General features: G+C 44.8%; 2 protein-coding genes and 1 long non-coding RNA gene across 9 annotated transcripts in view; 1 reads left to right on the top strand and 2 right to left on the bottom strand.

Annotated features, from left to right (window-relative positions):
- The first annotated feature begins 2,037 nt into the window (after positions 1 to 2,037).
- On the top strand, positions 2,038 to 11,612 carry ube2d2l (ubiquitin-conjugating enzyme E2D 2 (UBC4/5 homolog, yeast), like). Of its 2 annotated transcripts, XM_027280732.1 has the most exons (8): positions 2,038 to 2,433; positions 7,529 to 7,592; positions 7,681 to 7,712; positions 7,997 to 8,074; positions 8,223 to 8,328; positions 8,412 to 8,505; positions 8,964 to 9,020; positions 11,065 to 11,612. In XM_027280732.1, the coding sequence occupies exons 1-7, from the start codon at positions 2,410 to 2,412 to the stop codon at positions 9,010 to 9,012; spliced, it is 447 nt and encodes a 148-aa protein (XP_027136533.1). In that variant the 5' UTR covers positions 2,038 to 2,409; the 3' UTR covers positions 9,013 to 9,020; positions 11,065 to 11,612. The 2 variants fall into 2 exon arrangements, with proteins under 2 accessions (XP_027136533.1, XP_027136535.1); XM_027280734.1 differs by lacking the exon at positions 8,964 to 9,020 and having other exon boundaries at positions 2,041 to 2,433.
- LOC113746136 (uncharacterized) lies at positions 9,027 to 11,058 on the bottom strand. Of its 5 annotated transcripts, none has more exons than XR_003462623.1 (3): positions 10,474 to 11,058; positions 10,191 to 10,412; positions 9,027 to 10,133 (listed from the first exon to the last, which is right to left on the bottom strand). It is a non-coding gene; the product is annotated as an uncharacterized LOC113746136 (long non-coding RNA). The 5 variants fall into 5 exon arrangements; XR_003462622.1 differs by having other exon boundaries at positions 9,027 to 10,129; XR_003462619.1 differs by having other exon boundaries at positions 9,027 to 10,389; positions 10,451 to 10,496; positions 10,535 to 11,058.
- Positions 11,613 to 12,527: 915 nt separating the features above from the next.
- The window catches only part of nfkb1 (nuclear factor of kappa light polypeptide gene enhancer in B-cells 1), a 25,878-nt gene continuing 12,518 nt past the window's right edge, over positions 12,528 to 25,887 (bottom strand). Inside the window, exons 6-24 of one of the 2 annotated variants that reach the window (XM_027280560.1) lie at positions 22,631 to 22,782; positions 22,382 to 22,545; positions 22,101 to 22,259; positions 19,660 to 19,764; positions 18,499 to 18,590; positions 18,096 to 18,234; positions 17,764 to 17,913; positions 17,555 to 17,665; positions 17,235 to 17,390; positions 17,023 to 17,152; positions 16,826 to 16,940; positions 16,538 to 16,736; positions 16,250 to 16,419; positions 16,040 to 16,142; positions 14,744 to 14,886; positions 14,456 to 14,525; positions 14,181 to 14,344; positions 13,794 to 13,926; positions 12,528 to 13,713 (exon numbers count right to left, since the gene is read on the bottom strand). In XM_027280560.1, coding sequence (XP_027136361.1) covers positions 13,619 to 13,713; positions 13,794 to 13,926; positions 14,181 to 14,344; positions 14,456 to 14,525; positions 14,744 to 14,886; positions 16,040 to 16,142; positions 16,250 to 16,419; positions 16,538 to 16,736; positions 16,826 to 16,940; positions 17,023 to 17,152; positions 17,235 to 17,390; positions 17,555 to 17,665; positions 17,764 to 17,913; positions 18,096 to 18,234; positions 18,499 to 18,590; positions 19,660 to 19,764; positions 22,101 to 22,259; positions 22,382 to 22,545; positions 22,631 to 22,782 — 2,550 coding nt within the window. In that variant the 3' untranslated portion in view covers positions 12,528 to 13,618. The remainder of the gene's footprint in view (positions 13,714 to 13,793; positions 13,927 to 14,180; positions 14,345 to 14,455; positions 14,526 to 14,743; positions 14,887 to 16,039; positions 16,143 to 16,249; positions 16,420 to 16,537; positions 16,737 to 16,825; positions 16,941 to 17,022; positions 17,153 to 17,234; positions 17,391 to 17,554; positions 17,666 to 17,763; positions 17,914 to 18,095; positions 18,235 to 18,498; positions 18,591 to 19,659; positions 19,765 to 22,100; positions 22,260 to 22,381; positions 22,546 to 22,630; positions 22,783 to 25,887) is intronic. The other variant, XM_027280563.1, reaches the window with a different exon arrangement.

The following is a 25,887-nucleotide window of genomic DNA, read 5'->3' as shown; positions in this document are numbered from 1 at the left end:
GATACTACAGAGTAACACACTGAGTACTACAGATACAACTGAGTCACAAGGACTACCGAGACTACCGAGTACTACAGATACCACACCAGTACTACAGAGTACTACAGATACCACGATCACAGAAGAGTACTACGGAGTACTACAGTACACATTACGTACTACAGAGAATACAATACACACGGTAGTACTACAGAGTACTACAAAGTACTACAGATAAACACTGAGTACTACAGATTACTACAGATACACACTAAGTACTACAGAATACTACAGAGTACACACTGAGTACTACAGAGTACTACAAAGTTACTACAGATACACATAAGTACTACAGAGTATACATATACACACTGAGTACACAAAATACTACAGATAACGAATACACAGATACTACAGATACACACTGGTACTACAGATACACACAGAGTACTACAGAGTACTACAGATACACAGTGAGTACTACAGAGTACTACAGAGTACTACAGATACACACTGAGTACTACAGAGTACTACAGATACACAGTGAGTACTACAGAGTACTACAGAGTACTACAGATACACACCAGATACAATATACACAGTGAGTACTACAGAGTACTGCAGAGTACTGATAGTACTGACCCTGTACTCGCCGTCAGAACGTTCCGTCAGTGCAGTGCAGGTGCAGAGCGCCCTCTCGTGCACACACAGCTCATCACACTCACCTGTTCAGGTCTGCAGCAACGATCAGCTGATCAATATATTAAATAATCAATCAGCACAACATCGATATGTAACGCGCGCACACGCTGTCAGCTGGTCGCACAGATCATGACCACTGAGCAGATCACCTGTCTGCTCCGACGCTCAGGTGGAAAACCAAGCGGAGAAATGTCGACTGTAAATGGTGATGTTCGCGCGCTTTACTGGTCATGTGACTATCCAATTATGTAATGAGCATGATTGGAAACACCTGCCGGAAAAAAAACTTTATCAAAACTTTATTGAATGTTTTCGACTTCCTGTTTGACAGTAAACAAAGATTACAAAGGACTCTGATGTTTTATTGTTGTTTACAAGATTATAAATAAAAATACATTATAAAAATACCGGAGTTTTGAGAATTTTCAAAAAGTAAACTAATATTTTGAGGAAACCTTGGTAAAAAAAATAAAAAAAATAAAATATCACTATTAATGTCATATTTTTGTTAAAAGCTTTAAATTATGATAATAAATGAATAATCAAATTACGACGAATGTAAATATTTTATTCAGCTTTATTCTCTTTTTTATTGTTTTTAGACAATCCCAGTTAAAACAAATCCTAATTAATATTAACAATAATCAAAATAAAAAAAGAATAAAGAAGAACCAACTAGTATTATTTAATAATAATAATAATAATAGAAATAACAATAATAATAATAATAAAACGATAATAAAAATAATAATAATTTTATAATAATACAACAACAACCAATAAAATAAATAATAATAATAAAATAAAGATAATAATAATAATAATAATAACTAAGAATAATACTCTACGACAACATACTAACTCCTACGACTCACGCTCCTCCTCATGTCAGCCTCCTCCGCACCCCCACACTCACCCTCTCTAATCAGCCTCTACGCATCCGCACGCTCCCTACTCCCTCCTACCCTAAAACGACAATACTACGACTACCCGCATAATACTCATCCCGAAGCCCTCTCCTACCTCATCTCCACTAGCCTCCTACTCCTACGCTCCTCCCCCTCCTACCTCCTACCTACTCCTCCTCCTACCTCACTCTCTACCCGCTGCGACCCTCCCCTCCTCTTCCTCCGCCTCATCCCCCCAACCACCCTCCACCATACCACTCCATCCGACTCCACCCGCATCTAATATATCAGAGCCTCCTAGACACCGAATCATCCATCACGCTCATCCCTATAATAATAAATCATAAAAATAACAAGAATCATCACATCCTCATAATAATCATTAATATGAATAATACTAATATAATATATAATCCTCTGATCGCCATGTTGTGGAGGCTCGCCGTGTTTCGTCTCCTGAATCTGAGGCGGAGTGAGCCCTCCTGCTCCCGGTGCTCTGACAGCTGCTCTCTGGGTAACGGAAGACATTTTGAGCCGCTGCAGTCGGTCCGGTTCGTTATTGAAGTGTCAGCCTGCAGTCCGGGCTGACGTGCTGGAGTTCGGTGTCCGCTGAGCTGCAGTCGGTACCGAACCGTCCGTTTGTAGTTCGCCCGGCGGATGTAGCACAGCTAGCTTAGCTCGCAGCCTCCGGAGCTAGCACACATAGATGCTAGTTAGTTAGCGGCAGCTAGCTGGCCTCCTCCTCCTCCTCCTCCTCCTCCTCCTCCACCGCCACCTCCACCTCCTTCTCCTCGACAGCCGGTCCCTCCACGCAGACACAATGGCTTTAAAACGGATTTCCAAGGTAACGAGCTCCCGTTTGGTCCCGTTCGGTCCCGGTCCATGTTTGTGCGCCGCTAGCTTCACAGCTAGTGCCGTTAGCCCGCCGCAGCCGATGACACAACATTAACGGTTAACGGCGGCTCCGGTGTGCGGTGTCAGTCTGCGGGGTCAGTGCGGGGGGTCCGTGCGGGGCTGCAGGCGGGGTGTTCTCTGGGCTGTGGTCCCCGGTGTCCCGGTACTTTGGGACAGAAACTCCGGAGGGCTGACCGGGAAACAACGGAGCTGCTGTTAGCTTAGCTTCAGTCACAGGCCTGAGACTGTCAGTGTGTTAGTGGATTATAGATTATAGATTATTACTAATCTGATTATAATCTGAGTTATTACTAATAATCTGATTATAATCTGAGTTATTAATAATAATCTGATTATAATCTGAGTTATTATTAATAATCCGAGTTATTATTCATAATCTGAGTTATTATTCATAATCTGAGTTATTATTCATAATCTGAGTTATTAATCATCTGAGTTAATATTAATCATCTGATTATAATCTGAGTTATTATTCATAATCTTAGTTATTATTCATAATCTGATTATTATTCATAATCTGATTATAATCTGAGTTATTCATATTAATAATCTGATTATAATCTGAGTTATTCATTTTAATAATCTGATGCTGGACACAGTCTGAAGTTCAGTCACTGTCAGTGCTTTTATCATATTCAGCTTAAACATTTCTAAAGTTTAATTTGTCCTCAAACTGAAAAATACTAAATATGATCAGAAATGATCAAATGAAATAATCCAGATTATGTTTCATATCAGTCAGTGTGTGACTCACCTCTAATAATAATAATAAAGAAGTTAATCTGAGAATACACACTCAAAGAACACGAACAGGGAAAAATATCATCAGCTTTATTATTATTGTTGTTGTTATCGTTATGCGTTGTTGTTGTATTCCCTCCTGTGTTTTCTGACTGACACGTCTGTGTCTGTTTGTCAGGAAGTCTAAAAGCTGAACTGACACATCGGTCAACATTGAATGTAATCTGAGATTATTTTTATTAATTATCATAAAACTGTTCCAGATGCGACGATGTGCTGCTGTAAAGTGAATATACACTACATGATTTACAGTCAGAATGACAGTGAAGCTCCTCAAATACAGAGATCATACAACAATTAACAACTTAAATAACATATATCAACACATTTTATGATTTGAAGTAATTTGCTCTCGAATAATATTTTATTGCTGCTGTTTACATTCAGAGCTGTGTCCATGGAGATACACAGGGCCTGACTAATATCTGGAAAACAGTCACAGCAGCACACTGCTATAAGGAACTCTGTTTACTACTCCAGCAAGTAGTCTGAGCCTTAGTGCCAGCAACATGAGACTGATGACAACTCGTCATTGACAGCAAACTGAATAAATACCACACATGTAAACACTAAACTGAATAAATACCACACATGTAAACACAAACTGAATAAATACCACACATGTAAACACTAAACTGAATAAATACCACACATGTAAACACAAACTGAATAAATAGCACACATGTAAACACAAACTGAATAAATACCACACATGTAAACACTAAACTGAATAAATACCACACATGTAAACACAAACTGAATAAATACCACACATGTAAACACAAACTGAATAAATACCACACATGTAAACACAAACTGAATAAATACCACACATGTAAACACAAACTGAATAAATACCACACATGTAAACACAAACTGAATAAATACCACACATGTAAACACAAACTGAATAAATACCACACATGTAAACACAAACTGAATAAATACCACACATGTAAACACAAACTGAATAAATACCACACATGTAAACACAAACTGAATAAATACCACACATGTAAACACAAACTGAATAAATACCACACATGTAAACACAAACTGAATAAATACCACACATGTAAACACAAACTGAATAAATACCACACATGTAAACACAAACTGAATAAATACCACACATGTAAACACAAACTGAATAAATACCACACATGTAAACACAAACTGAATAAATACCACACATGTAAACACAAACTGAATAAATACCACACATGTAAACACAAACTGAATAAATACCACACATGTATTTTCCATGCACAGATTTATCTGTGTCTGTGAACTTCACATTTATTTTTAAGCTAATATATATATCTCGCTGTATTTGAGACTCCCAGCTGAGCGGTCAGGACTTTTTCAATGATATTCAGTGTTTGCTCTCTTCAGCTCCCCTCAGGTTCAATAAACTGTCTCCTCTCAGGAGTTAGCATACATGTGCATATATCTGCTTTCCTTTAATGAGGATGCTTTCACGCTAACTAAACATCAGGCTTAGGTTAGCTTTAGGCTAATAGTGTGTGTTTGAAGAGAGATCAGGTCTGAGCTGAGCTGAGCTAACAACAGAGTCTGAAGTGTGAAAAAACCTTTAGACAAACTGTTCAAAACTGTTTAAGACTGTCTGTGCTCCGTGACTGATCGTAAAGACTGACTGTGCTCTGTGAATGAACTTTAAGACTGTCTGTGCTCTGTGACTCTCAGTCTTTAGGTCTGTGCTCTCTCTCTCCAAACTCTGTGAAGCTGAAAGCCGAGCCGGGCCGAGCCTGTATGTCACATACCAACACAGACCTGCAGCCTGGAAACTGAACCTGGTCCTATAAGCAGCCTGTGAGATCCTGATCCGCCTCACCACGAGTAAAAATAGACCTGCTGCTCACACGACAGGACGACCACGACCCGAAAGTTGTCAGACAAATCGTAGACATTAATGTTAACGAGAGAGAGCTGACACATTAATTTAATTTTAGTCTCCATGAAGTCAAACCTGTTTAATAAGCTAACCGTTAATTAACTGCTACTAACTGAATCTGCTGTTAGCATGCTAACAGAACCGGGCTCAGCAGCCGGACCGGACCAGGTTGGAGCACAGCCTCTGAGACCAAGAATAGTAATAATGATCCGAGAATAATGTTACAGTACCGAGGTGATTTACAGACTTTATGATGGAAACATTGATCAGTAGTGAAGCACTAACTGCCGTGTAGCTAACTGAACTGACCAGGATGCCAGGAGCCAAACCCGGCAAGAAAACCAGCTCGGTAGGCTGCTGTGTTCACTGTTAGACTGGACACTGCCGGTTCAGAGGTTCTGTCGCTGTGTTCACTGTTAGACTGGACACTGCTGGTTCAGAGGTTCTGTTGCTGTGTTCACTGTTAGACTGGACACTGCTGGTTCAGAGGTTCTGTCGCTGTGTTCACTGTTAGACTGGACACTGCTGGTTCAGAGGTTTTTCTGTCGCTGTGTTTCACTGTTAGACTGGACACTGCCGGTTCAGAGGTTCTGTTACTGTGTTGCACTGTTAGACTGGACACTGCTGGTTCAAGGTGTGCTGTGTTCTGTCCCGCTGTGTTCACCTGTTAGACTGGACACTGGCTGGTTCAGAGGTGCTGTCTACGGTGTTCACTGTTAGACTGGAACTCTGCGTGGTTCAAGAGGGCAGGTTCGAGTACTGGTGTTCACGGTTAGACTGGACACTGCGTGAGGTAAAAGTTTTGGAGGCATGGAGTCAACGAGCCAATCACAGATGAGTCGATTTGGTCCAATCGCTCGGCTCGAAGTAAGCTAAGTACTGTCAGCTCTATAAAACAGGGAACATCACAGTTTTCCTGTAAACACTGGGAATAACGGAGCCTGTCAAAAGGTTTTGAAGGTCCAGCCCTGTTCAAGAACGGCCACAGTTTGTTTTAAGAGGCTCTTCCATGTGTTAAACTGACTTTATCATTCAGGCTGTAAACAACGTTCAGACAACCACGAACTGAATAAATACCACACATAGAAACGGATAAATACCACAATATAACACAAACGGAATAAATACACACATATAACACGAAACTGAATAAATACCACACATATAAACACTAAACTGAAAAATACCACACATGTTAACAACTGAATAAATACCACACATATAAACAAACTGAAAATACCACACATATAAACACAACTGAATAAATACACACATCAAACTAAGATAATACCACACATAAACATGGAATAAATACACAATTAACACAAACTGAATAATACCACATAAACACAACGAATAAATACCACACATATAACAAACAAGCTGAATAATACCACACATAAAACACAAACTGAATTAAATCCAACATAAACCTAAACGGAAGTAAAGACCACACATATAAACAGTAAACTGAATAAATACCACACATATAAACACTAACTGAATAAATACCACACATATAAACACTAACTGAATAAATACCACACATATAAACACAAACTGAATGAATACCACACATATAAACACTAACTGAATAAATACCACACATATAAACTGAATAAATACCACACATGTTAACACTAACTGAATAAATACCACACATATAAACACAAACTAAATAAATACCACACATATAAACTGAATAAATACCACACATGTTAACACTAACTGAATAAATACCACACAGAAACAATGTTCAGACAACGTTTAGGCGATGTTCAGACGTCTCCAATGTTTCAGCACATTTAAACCACTTCTTTAAAATCTTTCCACTTCTGCTCATTCTGCTCTCTGATTGGCTGATTCAAACTTTAGCTGGTCTGTGGTTAGTGAAGCAGAAGGAAGCCAGAGCGACTCTTCTTCATCATCTTCATCAGTTTGTTTGTTTCCTGTCATGTTGATGGAGGAAATGCTGGTGTCGTTCTCTTCTCTGTGTTCAGACTGATCAGTCCACATGTGGAGGTCGGTTCAGGTCGTTGGTTAAAGGAGTTCTGTCTGATCAGTTGGTGTTGGCTCGGTTCTGATCTCTTCAAACAAAACAGGAAACACCTGAAGAAGAAGAAAAGTTAAAAAATGTGATTCAGTCAAATAAAATAAAATAAAGATCTAAAAACTGATCACATGTCTCCTCCTCCTGCTCCTTCTCCTGCTCCTGCTCCTTCTCCTGCTCCTGCTCCTCCTCCTCCTCCTCCTCCTCCTCCTGCTCCTCCTCCTGCTGCTCCTGCTGCTCCTTCTGCTGTGTTTTCAGGAGCTCACTGATCTGTCCAGAGATCCTCCGGCTCAGTGCTCAGCTGGACCTGTCGGTGAAGACAGTAAGACTTTTATTTTGTTAAACAGACTGTTGTTTACATCAGACAGGAAGTCGACTTCATTAACTTCCTCCTTCTTCTTCTGTTTCAGTGTTTCATTGGCAGGCGACCATCATGGGACCTGTACGTATCAAACTGACCTCACGTCAGCACAAACTGATCTGCATGTTTTTAGGGTGTTAATATGTTCATGTGTAACCCATGTTCTCCCCATGTTCTCCCCATCTTCCCTCCATGTTCCCTCCATGTTCCCTCCATGTTCCCTCCATGTTCTCTCCATGTTCTCCCCATGTTCTCTCCATGTTCCCTCCATGTTCCCTCCATGTTCCCTCCATGTTCCCTCCATGTTCTCCCCATGTTCCCTCCATGTTCCCTCCATGTTCTCCCCATGTTCTCTGCTCTCTCAGCCGGACAGTCCCTATCAGGGCGGTGTGTTTTTCCTGACGATCCACTTCCCCACAGATTATCCCTTCAAACCACCCAAGGTGAGTCTGACTTCAGGTAGATTAACCAGAGCTCCACCTTCAGCCTGAAGGTTCTTCTGTGGTTTGTGATGAGTTTTAAAATGTTCCGCGTATTAAACAGACTTTGTCAGCTGACCTCAGAATCTGGTTCTGTTCTGTTCTTCATCAGGTCGCCTTCACAACAAGAATTTATCACCCAAATATAAACAGTAACGGCAGCATCTGTCTGGATATATTGAGGTCACAGTGGTCTCCAGCATTAACCATCTCTAAAGGTAAGACCCGAACATCAGGCTTCATCAATAAGGTTAACGTTCAGACAACGTTCTGACAATGTTCTGTGTGTTCTCCTCCACAGTCCTTTTGTCCATTTGTTCTCTGTTATGTGACCCGAACCCGGACGACCCGTTAGTGCCAGAGATCGCCCGCATCTACAAAACAGACCCTGTTAGGTGAGAAACCACGACGTGCACGACGTTAGACCACAACAACAGACGATCATTAATTATCTGATGAGTCAGAACTTCCATTGTTGCTCGTTAAAGCAGATAACTACTAGCTGTCGTTTCTGGCTTCAGAACCGGGCTCTCTGTTGAACCCGGCCAGCACAGAATACAGTACTGAGGTCATTCAGAGTTTCCTGAACACATCTGGTACCGACACCGTTGGCTTAGCTGGGATCACCTCAGTTCTGTGTTCCTGTTTGTTAAACTGGCTTCTGTTGGTCTCGGTTCTGTTTGGTTCTGGTCAGTCCACAGGACCACTTCCTGTTTGTTTCAAAGATAAACTCTTCATCATCCCTCATCTTCATTAATGACGTGTCGACGTTAACGAGGTGTAGTTGTGTTCTGCTGGTCCGGTCCGCGTTCAGGTGTTCTGTTGTGTTGTAACCGAGTTCTGCTGGTCTCAGGTATAACAGGCTAGCGAGGGAGTGGACAGAGAAGTATGCCATGCTGTGAGGTCAGAGGTGAGCTGTCGTCTGATTGGAGCAGAGTGTCTCACTGCTTCCTGTCTGTCCTCTCTGTGAGCATGTTGATGCAAAGCATGGCTCCAGCAGAGACCCAAAGAGTCCACCAGGACCGCTGCTCCTTCATGGTTCAGAACCTTCAGAACCAGGTTAAACGTGAATGAAGGTCGAGCTACAGACTGAAACATGAAGCAGCAGCGACGCGTCTCTGAAGGTTTGATGCATGCAGACCAATCACATGACGTGATGACATCATCAACATGGACCTGACGTTCACACCGGGCTTTGAGACGGGTCGAGTACTGAACAGAACTAACGTCAAAGAGACAGATTTATATTAAAGAGTCCGATTATTGATCGACTTTAATGATCCACAACACAAAACTATGAATCTGACAGCGAGCAGCATGAAATGTTCAACGGTCCGATGTTCAGATGTTTCTGTACAGAACTTTAACATCACTTTTCTCTTGCAGTCATGCAGTTTTCCCGCTCTTTTTTTCCCGCTCTTTTTGGGGATTTTCGTGGGCGAAATTCTCAAAAATAAAAAAACTGTCCGAGTCTGTCAGAAGTTCAATGAAATGATTAATTAAAGTCAAAATCTCCAGTGGAAGAACAGACATCAACAGATTATTGTCGTTTTTATGAAATGCACTGATTAGTTTTAACGATCTATCAAATGTTTCCTAAACATGAAGCTGAGATTAAAACTGTTTAAATTCAGATTATTCAGGTGAAGCAGATGAAATATGAAGGTAGAGTTCATGTGAACGTGGCGTTCAGGTTCAAATCGTTAACGAGATATTTGACGACTCTACTCGACGTCGTCTTCCTCGTTCAAACATTCGACGATTAGAAGAAGAAATATTCAACCAAAGCTTCCTCTGACCAGGTGCTCGTCCATGATTACAGTCGAAAGCTTTATTTACAGAAAAAGAAAAAAACTTTGAATGTGTGTGAAACATCAGGCATGGCATCAACCGCCTCTGTGTGAACACCTGACGGACATCAGCTCACCTGACTGACGGACATCAGCTCACCTGACTGACTGACATCAGCTCACCTGACTGACGGACATCAGCTCACCTGACTGACGGACATCAGCTCACCTGACTGACATCAACTCACCTGACAGACTGACATCAACTCACCTGACAGACATCAACTCACCTGACTGACGGACATCAGCTCACCTGACAGACATCAACTCACCTGACTGACGGACATCAACTCACCTGACAGACGGACATCAACTCACCTGACTGACAGACATCAGCTCACCTGACTGACATCAACTCACCTGACTGACTGACATCAACTCACCTGACTGACGGACATCGGCTCACCTGACTGACGGACATCGGCTCACCTGACAGACGGACATCAACTCACCTGACGGACATCAACTCACCTGACGGACATCAGCTCACCTGACTGACGGACATCGGCTCACCTGACTGACGGACATCAACTCACCTGACGGACATCAACTCACCTGACGGACATCAGCTCACCTGACTGACGGACATCAACTCACCTGACTGACGGACATCAGCTCACCTGACTGACGGACATCAACTCACCTGACAGACTGACATCAGCTCACCTGACTGACGGACATCAACTCACCTGACGGACATCAACTCACCTGACAGACGGACATCAACTCACCTGACAGACGGACATCAGCTCACCTGACTGACTGACATCAACTCACCTGACAGACGGACATCAACGCACCTGACAGACGGACATCAGCTCACCTGACTGACGGACATCAGCTCACCTGACAGACGGACATCAGCTCACCTGACTGACGGACATCAACTCACCTGACAGACGGACATCAGCTCACCTGACAGACTGACATCAACTCACCTGACAGACTGACATCAACTCACCTGACTGACTGACATCAACTCACCTGACAGACTGACATCAACTCACCTGACGGACAGACATCAACTCATCTGACGGATGGACATCAGCTCACCTGAACTCAACAGACAGGTGTGTCTGACTGACGTTGTGTTTGTGTGTGCAGGTACAACAAGACAGCTCAGGACTGGACTCAGAAATACGCCATGTGATCGGCCTCGTCGTCACAGCTGAACAAACTGTTTGATTTTCTCATGTGGCCACGCCCCCTCCTGTCATCAGCCAATAGCGGCAATTTGTTCACGTTTCTTTTGGGCGACTTGAAATGCTTTTAAATTTTCCCTTTTCTGCTTCCTGAACGAAACAAACCAGAGAAGAAGAAGGCTGGAGGACTCTGAGCTGTGAACGTGCCAATTGAAACCACCACAGAAGAAGAGTCTGTTACAGATAAATAATCATTAATGCATGTCAGTGATTGGTTCATGTGCTGCTGAGATTTTTAAAGTCAGAAAAAAAGAAGTTTTGGTTTTATTCTGTTTTTGTTGTTTTTGTTATTTTTGACTTTTTGTTTTAGACGAGAGCCGTTAGTTCATCCATCATCCAACACTGTTCTCCTCTTTTTGCACTGAAGATGAAACTCCGAGCTCTCAACGGCTGATCGATCAACTAATCGCTCTGTGATGTTTTTTTCTCAATAAAGTTGAACAAATTGCACTTTTCTGTCGTTCTATGATTTATTTTAGAATTCAGGATGTTCGGACGCCCACAAGAGGTCAGCAAAGCTTCAGAGGAATGTTCGAGATTCAAAACTGAGTCCTGCATTAGAAAACAGACCAGAATAAAAGTTTAACAGTGACTTAAACTTAGACTGAAATAATCTCAGAAAACCATCTGTGATGTTCATGTGAACATGATGAAATAATCTGTGTTAATCAACCGTCACAGAGACGTCTGTCCAGATTTTAGACAGTCTGCGGGGACGTCACAGAGACTACGTCCAGGTTTTAGACAGTCTGCGGGGACGTCACGGAGACTACGAACAGGTTTTAGACAGTCTGTGGGGACGTCACAGAGAGTACGTCCAGGTTTTAGACAGTCTGCGGGGACGTCACAGAGACTACGTCCAGGTTTTTTTTACTTCGTTAAAATAAGAATAAAAGTTCATTTGAAGTTTTACTTCAAAGGACAAAATGTATTTCAGGTATTAATGAATATATATATAATATTAACATACACCAGTTAGCTCTGAGTAATGATATAACAGCACTGAGGCTTTACAGCTGTTCTAATATTAACGTATACGTAATAATAATGTTACATTAACGTTCATCATCTATCTGAACATTTTTCTAAAGTAGTTTAAAAACATTTCCTGCTGTTAGAAACTGAGCATGATCAGCTGATAAACCTGATCAGTAATCAATACACAAGCATTAATCAAACCAATAACTAACCTTCACACAACCTTATCATACTGAATAATTACCTAGTGTTTCTGTAGCGTTGACAGAACGTTCCAAAACAGTTTGAAGTGAACTAAAGAAACATCACGAAGCCGTTCTGTTATTTTGAGCAGCAGCACGCTGTGATGAACTTTGACCCTCAGCTGGACATGAACTCACTCAAACATTTAAATATAAAAAGCTTTATTTAAAAAACAACAAACCAATGAGAAGCTCGTGTTGAACTGTACAGTGCAGAGCAAAGATATAAATATCTGTTGGACACAGAAGCTTTGGTTTCACACTGAGAAAAAAAAAACTTCCTTTCCCACAATGCCTTGCATCATGTTATATTTTTCTTTTGAAGAAGAAGCTAGGCTAACAGTTCCCCCTGCTGCCAGTCTTTCTGCTAACACGTATCGACAGAAGAGACTGAAGACGAGACGAAGACGAGACGAAGACGAGACGAAGACGTTTTCATGAGACGATTTCAGTGGTGAGACGGACAGAGAATAATGAACAGCCCTTAAAATTAAAAAACACTAAACAGAAGAATGAATCTTTAAACATGCACACGATGTTTCCACGTCTGTCTCTGTTCAACTCTCACGTCACGTGTTTGATTCCTCGTGTTCACCTGTGGCCTCTTTATTAGGAACACCTGTACGACCGACTCTAAATAATCTGACCATGTCAGAAATGTGGAAACTCATCTGATCAAATGATAACTGACTATTTATCTTCAGTTCTACATGTAAACATATGTTAGATATAAACATATGTGTCATATATGTGTTATAGATTCATTAGACATGTGTGTAGGCGGCTCATGATTAACAGACTTGTGTTAACTGTGCCCTGCTGTCCGGCTGTCCGGCTGTGAACACGAGGAATCGTCACGCGTGTGACCCGTGAGCGTCGCACTGAGACACACGTGAAGACGTTTGGATCCTTTCGGGCCTTTACAATCGTTTCAGTATCATTAGCACCTTTCCCCTCGCTCGCGGACGCCGGACGCGTTCGCCAACAGGACGTGACTCAGAGACTCGGATCAGTTTCAGTTCAAACCCAGCTGGCTCCTGATTGGACGGTGGAGTGTAGTGAGGGCTGAGAGTCGTCGTTTAAACACACAAACACATGGTCGGGTAAAAAAACACATTTCATTAAAAACTGTTAAAATGTTTGTGAAACATTCAGGAAACACTTCCTGTGAGGGACCAACTCCATCGATGATTGGATGATTTGTGCTTTTCTGCCCGGAGACGGCCAATCAGGCGGTCACGCCGTGGAGAGCTCCACCCCGCTGTCACACACCCCGCTGTCGAGCCGAACGTCCACCTTCAGATCCCGAACCTGAGCGCTGAGCGCCTCGCCTGCAGAGAGAGGGCGCAGCTGAGGCAGCGTCGTCATGGAGACAGACGGGGTTTAAGGGCCAACATGTCATGTGACTCACCTATCGTCTCATTGGTCATCTGCGTTTCCTGGTCGTCGAGGTGACGCAGCGCCTCCTCCAGGACGCTCAGCGCTCTGCACTCCCCGACTGACCTCAGACCAGCCAACAGGTCTGTGACGGTCCCACCTGAAACCTGCAGGAGAGCCGACTTCCTGTCAGCTGATCAGGGCTCAGAGTGTGTGTGTGTGTGTGTGTGTGTGTGTGTGTGTGTGTGTACGCGTGTATGTGTGTGTATGTGTATGTGTGTATGTGTGTGTGTGTGTGTGTGTGTGTGTGTGTATGTGTGTGTGTGTGTATGTATGTATGTATGTGTATATATATGTATGTATGTATGTGTGTGTGTGTGTGTGTGTGTGTGTGTGTGTGTGTGTGTGTGTATGTGTGTACCTCGTAGCTGTCCAGCAGTGTTTTGGACGGGGACGGGCTCAGCCTGAACGCCGTGTTCAGGATCCCGAGGCCCAGACTGTGAGCCAGACTCTCCCAGCATCCTTCACTCTCCAGAGCGTGACACACCTGCTGCTTCACCTGCACGTCCAGGCTGACCAGGTCACCTGTGTGCGCGCACACACACACACACACACACGCACACACACACACACTCTATGTTACATGCAGAATGGTAGTGAGTCAGAGGTCAAAGGTCACAGCAGGACTGAACTGACCTTGCGGAGCGCTGAACGCTCTGTGAGGAGCTTTAGGTTCATACTCTTTACCATGGAGGAGCTCCAACACCTGCAGCACACACACACACACACACACACACACACGTTAGTGTTTTACCTGTAACCTCACCTGTGATCAGTGATGTCACAGTGTACCGTCAGTACACTGTGACATCACTGTATCAACAGACAGGTTAGAAAGTTCAGAGACACAGAAGTCTGTGGAGGACAGGTGAGTCCAGGTGAGTCCAGGTGAGTGCAGGTGAGTCCAGGTGAGTCCAGGTGTACCTGTGTGGTGGCGGCCATGTTGAGCGGAGTGGTTCCTGGGATGTAGCCTTCATCTTCATCCTCCTCCTCCTCCTCCCTCTCTTCATCACAGCACTCGTCCCTGAAGAACAGCGGCTCAAAGTTCTCCTTATGAGGGTCGGCACCTGAAACACACGAGACGCCGACTCAGTACACCTGCTGCTGATCAGGACAGGTGAGCAGGTGGAGATGTGGACAGGTGAAGATGTGGACAGGTGAGCAGGTGTAAATGTGGACAGGTGTAGATGTGGACAGGTGGAGATGTGGACAAGTGAGCAGGTGTAGATGTGGACAGATGAAGATGTGGACAGGTGTAGATGTGGACAGGTGTAGATGTGGACAGATGAAGATGTGGACAGGTGGAGATGTGGACAGGTGTAGATGTGGACAGGTGTAGATGTGGACAGATGAAGATGTGGACAGATGAAGATGTGGACAGGTGTAGATGTGGACAGATGAAGATGTGGACAGGTGTAGATGTGGACAGATGAAGATGTGGACAGATGAAGATGTGGACAGGTGTAGATGTGGACAGATGAAGATGTGGACAGGTGGAGATGTGGACAGGTGAAGATGTGGACAGGTGTAGATGTGGACAGATGAAGATGTGGACAGGTGTAGATGTGGACAGGTGTAGATGTGGACAGATGAAGATGTGGACAGGTGGAGATGTGGACAGGTGAAGATGTGGACAGGTGTGCAGGTGTAGATGTGGACAGGTGAGCAGGTGTAGATGTGGACAGGTGAGCAGGTGGAGATGTGGACAGGTGGAGATGTGGACAGGTGAAGATGTGGACAGATGAAGATGTGGACAGATGTAGATGTGGACAGGTGAGCAGGTGTAGATGTGGACAGGTGTAGATGTGGACAGGTGAGCAGGTGTAGATGTGGACAGGTGAAGATGTGGACAGGTGGAGATGTGGACAGGTGGAGATGTGGACAGGTTAGCAGGTGTAGATGTGGACAGGTGAGCAGGTGTAGATGTGGACAGGTGTAGATGTGGACAGGTGTAAAGGCTAAAACACACTGCATCCAGAACGGCTCCGCCACGGAGCCGATTTATAAGGACACCAGAAAAAAGATGCGGTGTGGAATGTCATCGCAGGAGTCAGAGAGACTACAGCCGGAAATATGGCGCGATTATTACGCCACGAGATCTCGTGCGTTCTCGCGATGCTCTGTGACAGCGGAGACGCACCTGAGCGCATCACAAACGGATCATGTGTGAGTCTGCGGAGTACGCAGCCGTTCTGCATGCTGTGTGTTTCAGCGTCTCACCTGCAGCCATCAGGAGAGCCGTTAGCTTGACGGAGCCCCGCCCTGCAGCGATGTGGAGGGGGGTGGAGCCATTAAAGGTGCAGCAGTCCACTTTGGCGTTTCCCTGACGACACACACACACACACACACACACACCTTTAGATCTAAACCTGACCTGTACAGGTGAGTAAAGCTCAGGTGTCAACGCTGTGCTCTGATTGGTCGGCGTACCTCCAACAGCAGGCAGCCGGCCAGTGACACGTTGTCGCTCTCGGTGGCGAGGTGGAGGGCGGTCCGTCCACAGCTGCGGTCAGGTGTCTCCACGTTAGCCCCGCCCTCCAACAGCTCCCTCAGAGAAGACAGCTGATTGGCCAGAACCGCCAGGTGGATCGCACACAGACCTGTTACCATGGAAACAGACAGACAACCGTGTGTTGATGTGTGTTTGTGCGTGTGTACCTGCTGTGTGTGTGTGTGTGTACCTGCTGTGTGTGTGTGTGTGTGTGTGTGTGTGTGTACCTGCTGTGTTGGTGTGTTCCAGCAGTCCTCTCAGCTCTCGGTGTCTCAGTAAAAATTGGACCATCCCTCCGTCCAGCTGAGACGCCAGGTGAAGCACCGTGTTGCCATGGCGATCTGTCAGGGTTGGGTCAGCTCCAGCCAATAGGAGCGCTTCCACCGCCTCCCTCTGCTGGGTGATCACGGCCAGGTGCAAAGGAGTCTGGGATACATGGAGAGAGAGGTTAGAGACTGAGCTTGTTCCCGAGACAGGAAGATTCCTGACTCCTTGTTCCCTTCAGGATTTCCTACCTGGTACAGGTGGTTCCTCATGTTGAGCACTTCCTGTCCAGGCAGGACGGAGACGACCTGAGTCAGACTCTTCAGCGCCTCCTGCTGGCTGTGGAGGACGGCCAGATGAAGCCCGCTGAGAGGAGACGGAGGAAACATCAAGTGTTAAACTCGGAGTCAAACATTTACATAAAACTTTCATCAAAATATTTACTCACGTGTCTCCGTCCTCGTCCTGAGCGTCCATCAGGGGGCGCTGTAGAGCCAGCAGGTACGCCGAGTCACCTGTGACCGAGTACTGGAAGAGAGCCTGCAACTGTCGGCTGGTCGCCTCAACCAACTGCTCACCTGCAGATCAAATGTTTCAAGGATGTTAAAAAGCAGGAGCCATCGTTCTCTCCTCGTTCCCTAGGCAGGAGGAGTTGCATACCTTGGTGTGGCTCCACACTGACCCCTCCATCCACACTCCTCTCCCCGTCCTCGAGGCCTCCTGGCTGGGCTGAAGCTCTCAGCACAACCCCCGACCCCAAGTCATCGTCTAGATCGCCATCGTCGCCGCTGTCGTCAGCCGCGTCACCCTGAGAGGCTTTAACAGAACGTTGATGAAACGTTAACAGAACGTTGATGAAACGTTAACACAACAAGTCTGAAACGTTTCAATAACATCCTCTCAACATAAAGACAACGTTTACAGCGAGCAGTAAACTAAGGTTTAAAGAGTTTGTTTAACGTTGCCTGAACGTTTCTCACCGTGTTTGATGCCGCCTCCTCCTCCCAGACCAGCTGAGTATCCTGTGGAGAAACCTCCTCCTCCACCTCCTCCTCCTCCATAGTTGTAGGTGGTGAAACCCTGGAAGTAAGCTGGCGGACAAATCAAACGCACCCACAACATCAGCTGATAAATTCAAACTCAACCCAAGCAAACTCTCAATGATTTTCCAGGTTTTCCAGGGTTCTACCTCCTCCTCCTCCTGCAGAGCCAGGTCCACCTGCAGCAGGACCTCCTCCTCCTCCTCCTCGGTACAGTCCTCCTCCTCCTCCTCCTCCATGGCTGAAGTCCTGAAAGTTTGGTAACGTCTTCTGTCTCTTCCTCTGGACCTCCTCCTTATCTGAACACACAGAACACGTCTGAGCATGTGCACAGGTAAGCATCACGTGATCACAGGTGAGCGTCATGTGATCAGTGGATTTCAGTGGGGCGGGGTTTACCTGCACTGTTACTACCTAACCTATGATCTGAGGAGCAGTCAGTTGACGTACCTATGATCTGGGGAGCAGTCAGGTGACGTACCTATGATCTGGGGGTGGTAGGTGAAGGGTTTGGGCTCGCTCGTCTCGTTGTCAGACTTCCTCTTCAGCTGGACGAACACTGACGTCGGCCTCTGAAGGTTCTGATCTCGATACTTCGGAGTCTTGAACACGATGGCGAACTGACAAGAAACACATCGCCACGGTAACACGTTAACAACAGAGAACTCATCGCCATGGTAACATGAGTATGTTATATTATGGGTCAGATGGTTTAATCCTACGACTCATACTTTGAAGTATGTGAAACTACTACTATTATTTAGAGCAGTACTACACTTACTGCTGCTACATGCAGTATTTGTCTCATAGTTTTATAGTAGTAATACTTGACCTGTCTGTATTATAGTATTACAGTATTAATACTCAGTGTTTGTAATACTGACCTGTCTGTGAACGTCTGTGGGGGAGAAATCTCCCAGAGCTTCCCAGGTCAGCCCAGTGTCATCTTCTTCGTAGAACCGGACCTGGATGTCATCTGCACACACACACACACACACACACACACACACACACACACACGTTTTAAGAAGAAGCTGCCGGGCCTGCTGGTCCTGACAGCCTGCCTCGTCTCTTCCTCCTCAGGGATTTACATGTTGGAGGGGAATTCCCTGAAGCTGGACTTCCTCCATGAGAACAAAACCGCTCGAACCAGGAAAAACAGCCGAGCTGCTGCAGACCGCGCCATTCAAATGACGCTCCAGATAAACAAGTGCAGCTCAGAGGAAGCTTCATACAGAGAATCACTGATAAATTCACTCGTATCAGACAAAACTGGGACAACATCGATATAGAGTGACGAACAACCGTCAATGAAGTCGAGATCTTCTGTCGTCATGTGGAGCGTCGGGAAGCTTCAATCAGACGCTCAGTCTGTTAACAGACTTCTGTGCGTCAGGTGGGTTTTAAACATCCTGACCTGTCCATCACTGTATCTCCACTCTGTGAATTATTGAGGGAAAATATCACCAACGTCCAACATCAGCACTAACGTGTTAGTCTGACCTCATCAGTGAAAACATTATTAGGTCAGGATTATTTTGATCTGTAACCTGGCCTCAGGTGACCTCAACCACTCTGACAACAGCTGCAACAACGAGCTCTAACAAACCAGGTGGAAGTTATGACCGGTCTACCATCACGTCTACGATAAATATTCAGATCTTCCAAATGTCTGAAACTACCTGGACGACTGAGACATGTTATTATCATAAATGTCACCTCTCTACATTCAAATCAGTGTAATGGATCCTTGAGAGGTCTAACAGTCAGAAACAGTCTGGTAGTTACAGTTAGTTAACAGGGCGTCAGCAGGGGGCGCTGTGAGCTGACAAACACCTGAATAAACCAGATGACGTCACTGCGAGCAGTTAGAGATGATCTGAAGTGAAAATGGAGAATCTTCATGACTCAGAGGAGGAAAAGTTTGTGATGAATCAAACCTGAAACTGAATATTTGAATATCATCGTGTGTAAAGGTCGGCTCAGGTCATGGTGTGTGTGTGTGTGTGTGTGTGTGTGTGTGTGTGTGTGTGTGTGTGTCTCACCTTTCTGGACTTTGTCACAGAGCAGGTACACCTCCTCTCCTCCGCTCACACAGCCAGCGGTTCGATCCATCCTGACGATCTTCAGGTTGGAGGCGTTTGGAGCCTCTGAAGGACGAAAGACAAACACAGTCCAACGTTTAACAGACTTAAAGTCACGGCCGGACCAAACAGAACCTCTGAACCAGCAGTGTCAAGTCTAACAGCGAACACAGCGACAGAACCTCTGAACCAGCAGTGTCCAGTCTAACAGTGAACACAGCGACAGAACCTCTGAACCGGCAGTGTCCAGTCTAACAGTGAACACAGCGACAGAACCTCTGAACCGGCAGTGTCCAGTCTAACAGTGAACACAGCGACAGAACCTCTGAACCGGCAGTGTCCAGTCTAACAGTGAACACAGCGACAGAACCTCTGAACCGGCAGTGTCCAGTCTAACAGTGAACACAGCGACAGAACCTCTGAACCGGCAGTGTCCAGTCTAACAGTGAACACAGCGACAGAACCTCTGAACCGGCAGTGTCCAGTCTAACAGTGAACACAGCGACAGAACCTCTGAACCGGCAGTGTCCAGTCTAACAGTGAACACAGCGACAGAACCTCTGAACCGGCAGTGTCCAGTCTAACAGTGAACACAGCGACAGAACCTCTGAACCGGCAGTGTCCAGTCTAACAGTGAACACAGCGACAGAACCTCTGAACCGGCAGTGTCCAGTCTAACAGTGAACACAGCGACAGAACCTCTGAACCGGCAGTGTCCAGTCTAACAGTGAACACAGCGACAGAACCTCTGAACCGGCAGTGTCCAGTCTAACAGTGAACACAGCGACAGAACCTCTGAACCGGCAGTGTCCAGTCTAACAGTGAACACAGCGACAGAACCTCTGAACCGGCAGTGTCCAGTCTAACAGTGAACACAGCGACAGAACCTCTGAACCGGCAGTGTCCAGTCTAACAGTGAACACAGCGACAGAACCTCTGAACCGGCAGTGTCCAGTCTAACAGTGAACACAGCGACAGAACCTCTGAACCAGCAGTGTCCAGTCTAACAGTGAACACAGCGACAGAACCTCTGAACCGGCAGTGTCCAGTCTAACAGTGAACACAGCGACAGAACCTCTGAACCGGCAGTGTCCAGTCTAACAGTGAACACAGCAGCATACTGAGCTGGTTTTCTTGACCCCCCCGGCTGCAGGATGCCTGAAAACACTGGAAACACTTTGTGTCCTCTGGAGGACTCTGATCAGATTTCCTTGGTGCTCTCCAGAGGATGAACCCTGCAGATGACTCCATGACCTTTCCTCAAGCTCTCTTGTCGAAAGACAAACTTCAGTTCAAACATAATAAATATGTCAGATTAGGTTTGGTTAACGCTGCGGCTCTAATGAAGGAAAACAGACGAACTGAAAATCTGAAAGTAAAGTGAAAGTTTGAAGGATCCTGAAGTGATGAGCGGGTTTCAGTCCTCTGAGAGGAAGCTGCAGCATACGGAAACCAAAGCAGCAGGAAGAGGGAAATGAAACCAGGCGGCCTGACACGACTTCACAATAATCGCCAGCTCGAGTCGACTCTCAGCTCAGTTTGTTTCTCTACATTAGAAAGAATGACCTGACAGTCTACAGCAACATGTTTCAGATTCACGAGCTCAAAGAGCTTTTAACACACGGCACAATAACGTATCTGAAACTCAGTGAAGATGTTGGATGTTGTATTCTGGTTAACTTCAGGGTCAGCAGGCGGGTTCATAGTTATATTTTAAATACATTATGTTAAAGAATCAGTCTGATTCACTGTTGAACTTGGAGCCGGTTAGCCTGACAGTAGCATCAGTGACATGAGTGAATATTTGTACAGCGTCAGTTTCACTGAGTCAGACAGTCTGCCCTCGAGGCGCCGCTGTTATGGTAACACCGTATTTACCCTCCTAACAGCCACTCGTGTGTCGAGCTTAAGCAAAGACGTTTCAGCTGTTTCTGATGTTTTGGACTTGAAAACATTTATGAGCTCTGTTCTGTCTCTTCCTTCGTAAATGAAGCTTTGCAGCGTTCTTCCAGTTTGACGACGCTCTTTTACAAAAACCTGCAGACATTGATCAAAGGGTTCGATACGCTTCCCTGTAGATAACTTATACATAAAAGACTTTATTCATCATCTGTGATACAAAAAAAATCATGTTCAGGTTCAGCCGTCATCTAAAATCAATGACGAGTGAATATTTGTACAGTGTTATGATAACACCGTATTTACCCTCCTAACAGTGACAACACTGATCTCTCCGAAACAAAATGTGGGAATCAACATGAAAATGAAACGCTTCATATTTCTCTGTGGTTACATCAAAGATTAATGAAACACAGCAGGTGGAGACTGAACCAGCATCAGTCAAGAAAGACGCTAATAGATATAAAACCGTGTGTGGACATGTAAGTGTGTGAGAGACTCACTGCTGTCGTAGATCGGTTCAGACACGACGGGTTCGAGACGTCTGGAGAAACCTCCGTCACTGTCGAGGAGGAACGCCGTGAACATGAGCCGAACCACGCTGAGGTCCATTTCTTTAGCCTGAAGAGACGCCGCGCTGCTGATCACACTGCGCTGGTGGTCTGGAGACAAAGACAAAGAAAAATGTCCCCACTTTCTAACATGTCCCCTCAAGGTCTCAAACGTCAGCCGGTCCCCATGACGACACATGGACAAGAACACAAACACACTGAGCGTTACTGACCGCTGAGGTCTCGGGGGAGTCGGACCTCCCCCTGCAGGGCGTCGATCTCAGGGTGGATGCAGACTCCACAGTTGTATCCCATCTTGTAGGCCTCGATCATCCTCTCCTCCAGAGTCTTTGCCACGTTCTTCTTCGTCACGTGGAGGATCCCCAGGTTTGGAAAACTTAAAAACAAAACCACACCTGTGAGTCTGACACCTCACGGTTCTGCTGGGTTTCCTGTACAGGGTGTGGTTGTCCTCTGCTGACCTGATGTTGGAGTCTTTGGGCTGGAGGTCAGCGATGCAGATCCCTTTGTCACACTGTTTCCCCACCAGACTGTGAGCGTGAAGCTGAGGGAGCGAGGTCAGCGCTGTCACCAGCTGTACCACCACCCGGGCCGGACCCTGGTAGTTACAGACCTGAAACACAGACAGACCCACGTTCTTATTTCAGGCTTACAGATCCACACTGAAGCTCTCCAGAAATGCTGTCAGTCTACAGACAGTGTGTGTTGGACTGATGCGGACTGGAGCATCATCCGTTTCAGGCGCAGGGTGTCAAAAAAATGTAGCGACCTGCGATGGAGAAGCTGTCGGTAACTTTTGTCACGCTGCGGCCAATCAGACGCTCAGACCGGTCAAACATCCACAGCTTGAGAGCGAGCGAGCGCCTCGATGAACAGCTGAGCTGGATTTGGATTTGATCCTTGTGTCTGTTTCAGTTTGTGACATGAACTTTTCTCTTCAGTAACTTTTTAAGTGTCTTCAAACTGTGTTGATGCAACTTCAGACTTCAAACTACAAACACTGAATAACCGTCCTGACTGTAACTCTAAGTGTCAGTTTATGATTTAATGATTCATTATTTATCACATGAAAAGGTGTGTGTGTGTGTGTGTGTGTGTGTGTGTGTGTGTGTGTGCGCGCTGCCGTTACAGTCTTGGATATGTCAAACATTAACACACACTGATTTGACTGAAGTTCAGTTGAAACTTTATTAATCATGTACCTCCCAGCTGGCGCCTCAAGTCTGAAGTTGTTTCAGAGATTTATGAAATAATATTGATGTGATGGTTTTACAGCAGTTTGTTTGGACGTGTGTTTTTACATGAAGCTGCAGTGAAGAGGAGGAGAGTGTGTGAAGACAAACACACAGTGTGGATCAGTGAGCACACACTCACACACACACACACACACACACACACACTCAGTAAGGTTTCAATGATTTGGGATCAGATCACATGACACCAAACATCTCAAACACCAACACTGACTTCAGTCCTAGAATCAGTTTAAAGTGTGTGAGAGATAACGATGAACACACACGGCCTCGTTCAGAGCTGAACGTTGTATTTATGTTGTCGTCGCGTTGGGTCGGGGTTTTCCGCCACATGCATCCTTTTATCAGAAACGACTTTGATGTGCTGGAATCAAACGTTACTCGCAGCGCTCGACTGAGGCGACAGCGGGAAACGACACTTTCACGGTTTCTGCCAGATCACGTCGAGCGATGACACGCGTTTGTAATGAAACATCAGGACTCGATATCGGACCTCAGAAACCCGACAGACCCAACAGGAGGACAGACCGGACCATCCATACAGCACAGACTGAAGGACACAATTAATGTTACCTACGTCACCAACACCACCCTGATTCTCAGTCTGACAGTCATGAAGGTCGCTGTGTATTCAGCACCGAGCTTCAAGTTAACTCACTCAAACACGAGATGCTGGAATAACTAGAATATGATCTGCTCAGCTCGTGTCTCGCTCCATCTGTCTGAACAGAACAAACTGATTTTGGCTGATTTGGTTTCAGAGATCAGGAGATGCTAAAATAAAATCCATCATGATGATTTCTAAGATTGAGATTTGTTCAGGTCTGTCCAGGAGAAGTTAATTCATAGATTTTATTTCATGCCTTCTGAATAACGGTGAATGGGCTCAGCAGGAAATCACCTGTAATGTACCTGTACCTGTGTTTGTTAGGGGACCAATCAAAGTCCCACAGAAATCTAAATATGTTAAACATGGATGAAATTCACTCTTGTTATTTTACATGTGCATGTGTTCATGTCCAGTTTAAAACATTAAATGTTTAAAACAAGCAGCTCACTTTAATTTTGTTTGAGTTTACGTTCATTTAGTGTCATTTGTTACGATCGTTATTTTATAATTTCACAGCTTCACTCACTTTAGTTACAATAACAAACATTACATCACCTACAGCTGATGTTATGTAATATATTTATTTTACAGAATGTTTTTCATTACATTTTTCTTATATTTTATTTATTTGACATGTTAGAGCGTCATGTGACTCGTCTGTATCTTCATTTTTCATTTTTCTCTGAGCTCTTTTGTTTCTTTGTCCGACTTTATAAGAAAAGAGTGAAATCATACACGACACACACGTTGTGCAGCCTTTGTCTCAAAACAATGTGGGAAAAACCCGAGTGCGTTATTAAAAAGATTAAAAAGATGAACCAATGACTTCAGTCCTAGAATCAGTTTAAAGTGTGTGAGAGATAACGATGAACACACACGGCCTCGTTCAGAGCTGAACGTTGTATTTATGTTGTCGTCGTGTTGGGTCGGGGTTTTCCGCCACATGTCTCCTTTTATCAGAAACGACTTTGATGTGCTGGAATCAAACGTTACTCGCAGCGCTCGACTGAGGCGACAGCGGGAAACGACACTTTCACGGTTTCTGCCAGTCACGTCGAGCGATGACACGCGTTTGTAATGAAACATCCGGACTCGATATCGGACCTCAGAAACCCGACAGACCCAACAGGAGGACAGACCGGACCATCATACAGCACAGACTGAGGACACAATTAATGTTACCTACGTCACCACACACCACCTGATTCTCAGTCTGACAGTCATGAAGGTCGCTGTGTTATTCAGCACCGAGCTTCAAGTTAACTCACTCAACACGAGATGCTTGAATAACTAGAATTGATCTGCTCAGCTCGTGTCTCGCTCCATCTGTCTGAACAGACAAAACTGATTTTGGCTGATTTGGTTTCAGAGATCAGGAGATGCTAAAATAAAATCCATCATGATGATTTCTAAGATTGAGATTTGTTCAGGTCTGTCCAGGAGAAGTTAATTCATAGATTTGATTTCATGTCTTCTGAATAAAGGTGAATGGGCTCAGCAGGAAATCACCTGTAATGTACCTGTACCTGTGTTTGTTAGGGGACCAATCAAGTCCCACAGAAATCTAAATTGTTAAACATGGATGAATTCACTCTTGTTATTTTACATGTGCATGTGTTCATGTCCAGTTTAAAACATTAAATGTTTAAAACAAGCAGCTCACTTTAATTTTGTTTGAGTTTACGTTCATTTAGTGTCATTTGTTACGATCGTTATTTTATAATTTCACAGCTTCACTCACTTTAGTTACAATAACAAACATTACATCACCTACAGCTGATGTTTTATGTAATTATATTTATTTTACAGAATGTTTTCATTACATTTTTCTTATATTTTATTTATTTGACATGTT

This window comes from Larimichthys crocea, chromosome I (genome assembly GCF_000972845.2).
Source record: "Larimichthys crocea isolate SSNF chromosome I, L_crocea_2.0, whole genome shotgun sequence".
Taxonomy (NCBI): domain Eukaryota; kingdom Metazoa; phylum Chordata; class Actinopteri; family Sciaenidae; genus Larimichthys; species Larimichthys crocea.
The sequence above is the reverse complement of the archived record's forward strand: the minus strand, read 5'-3'. Positions and strand labels throughout refer to the sequence as shown.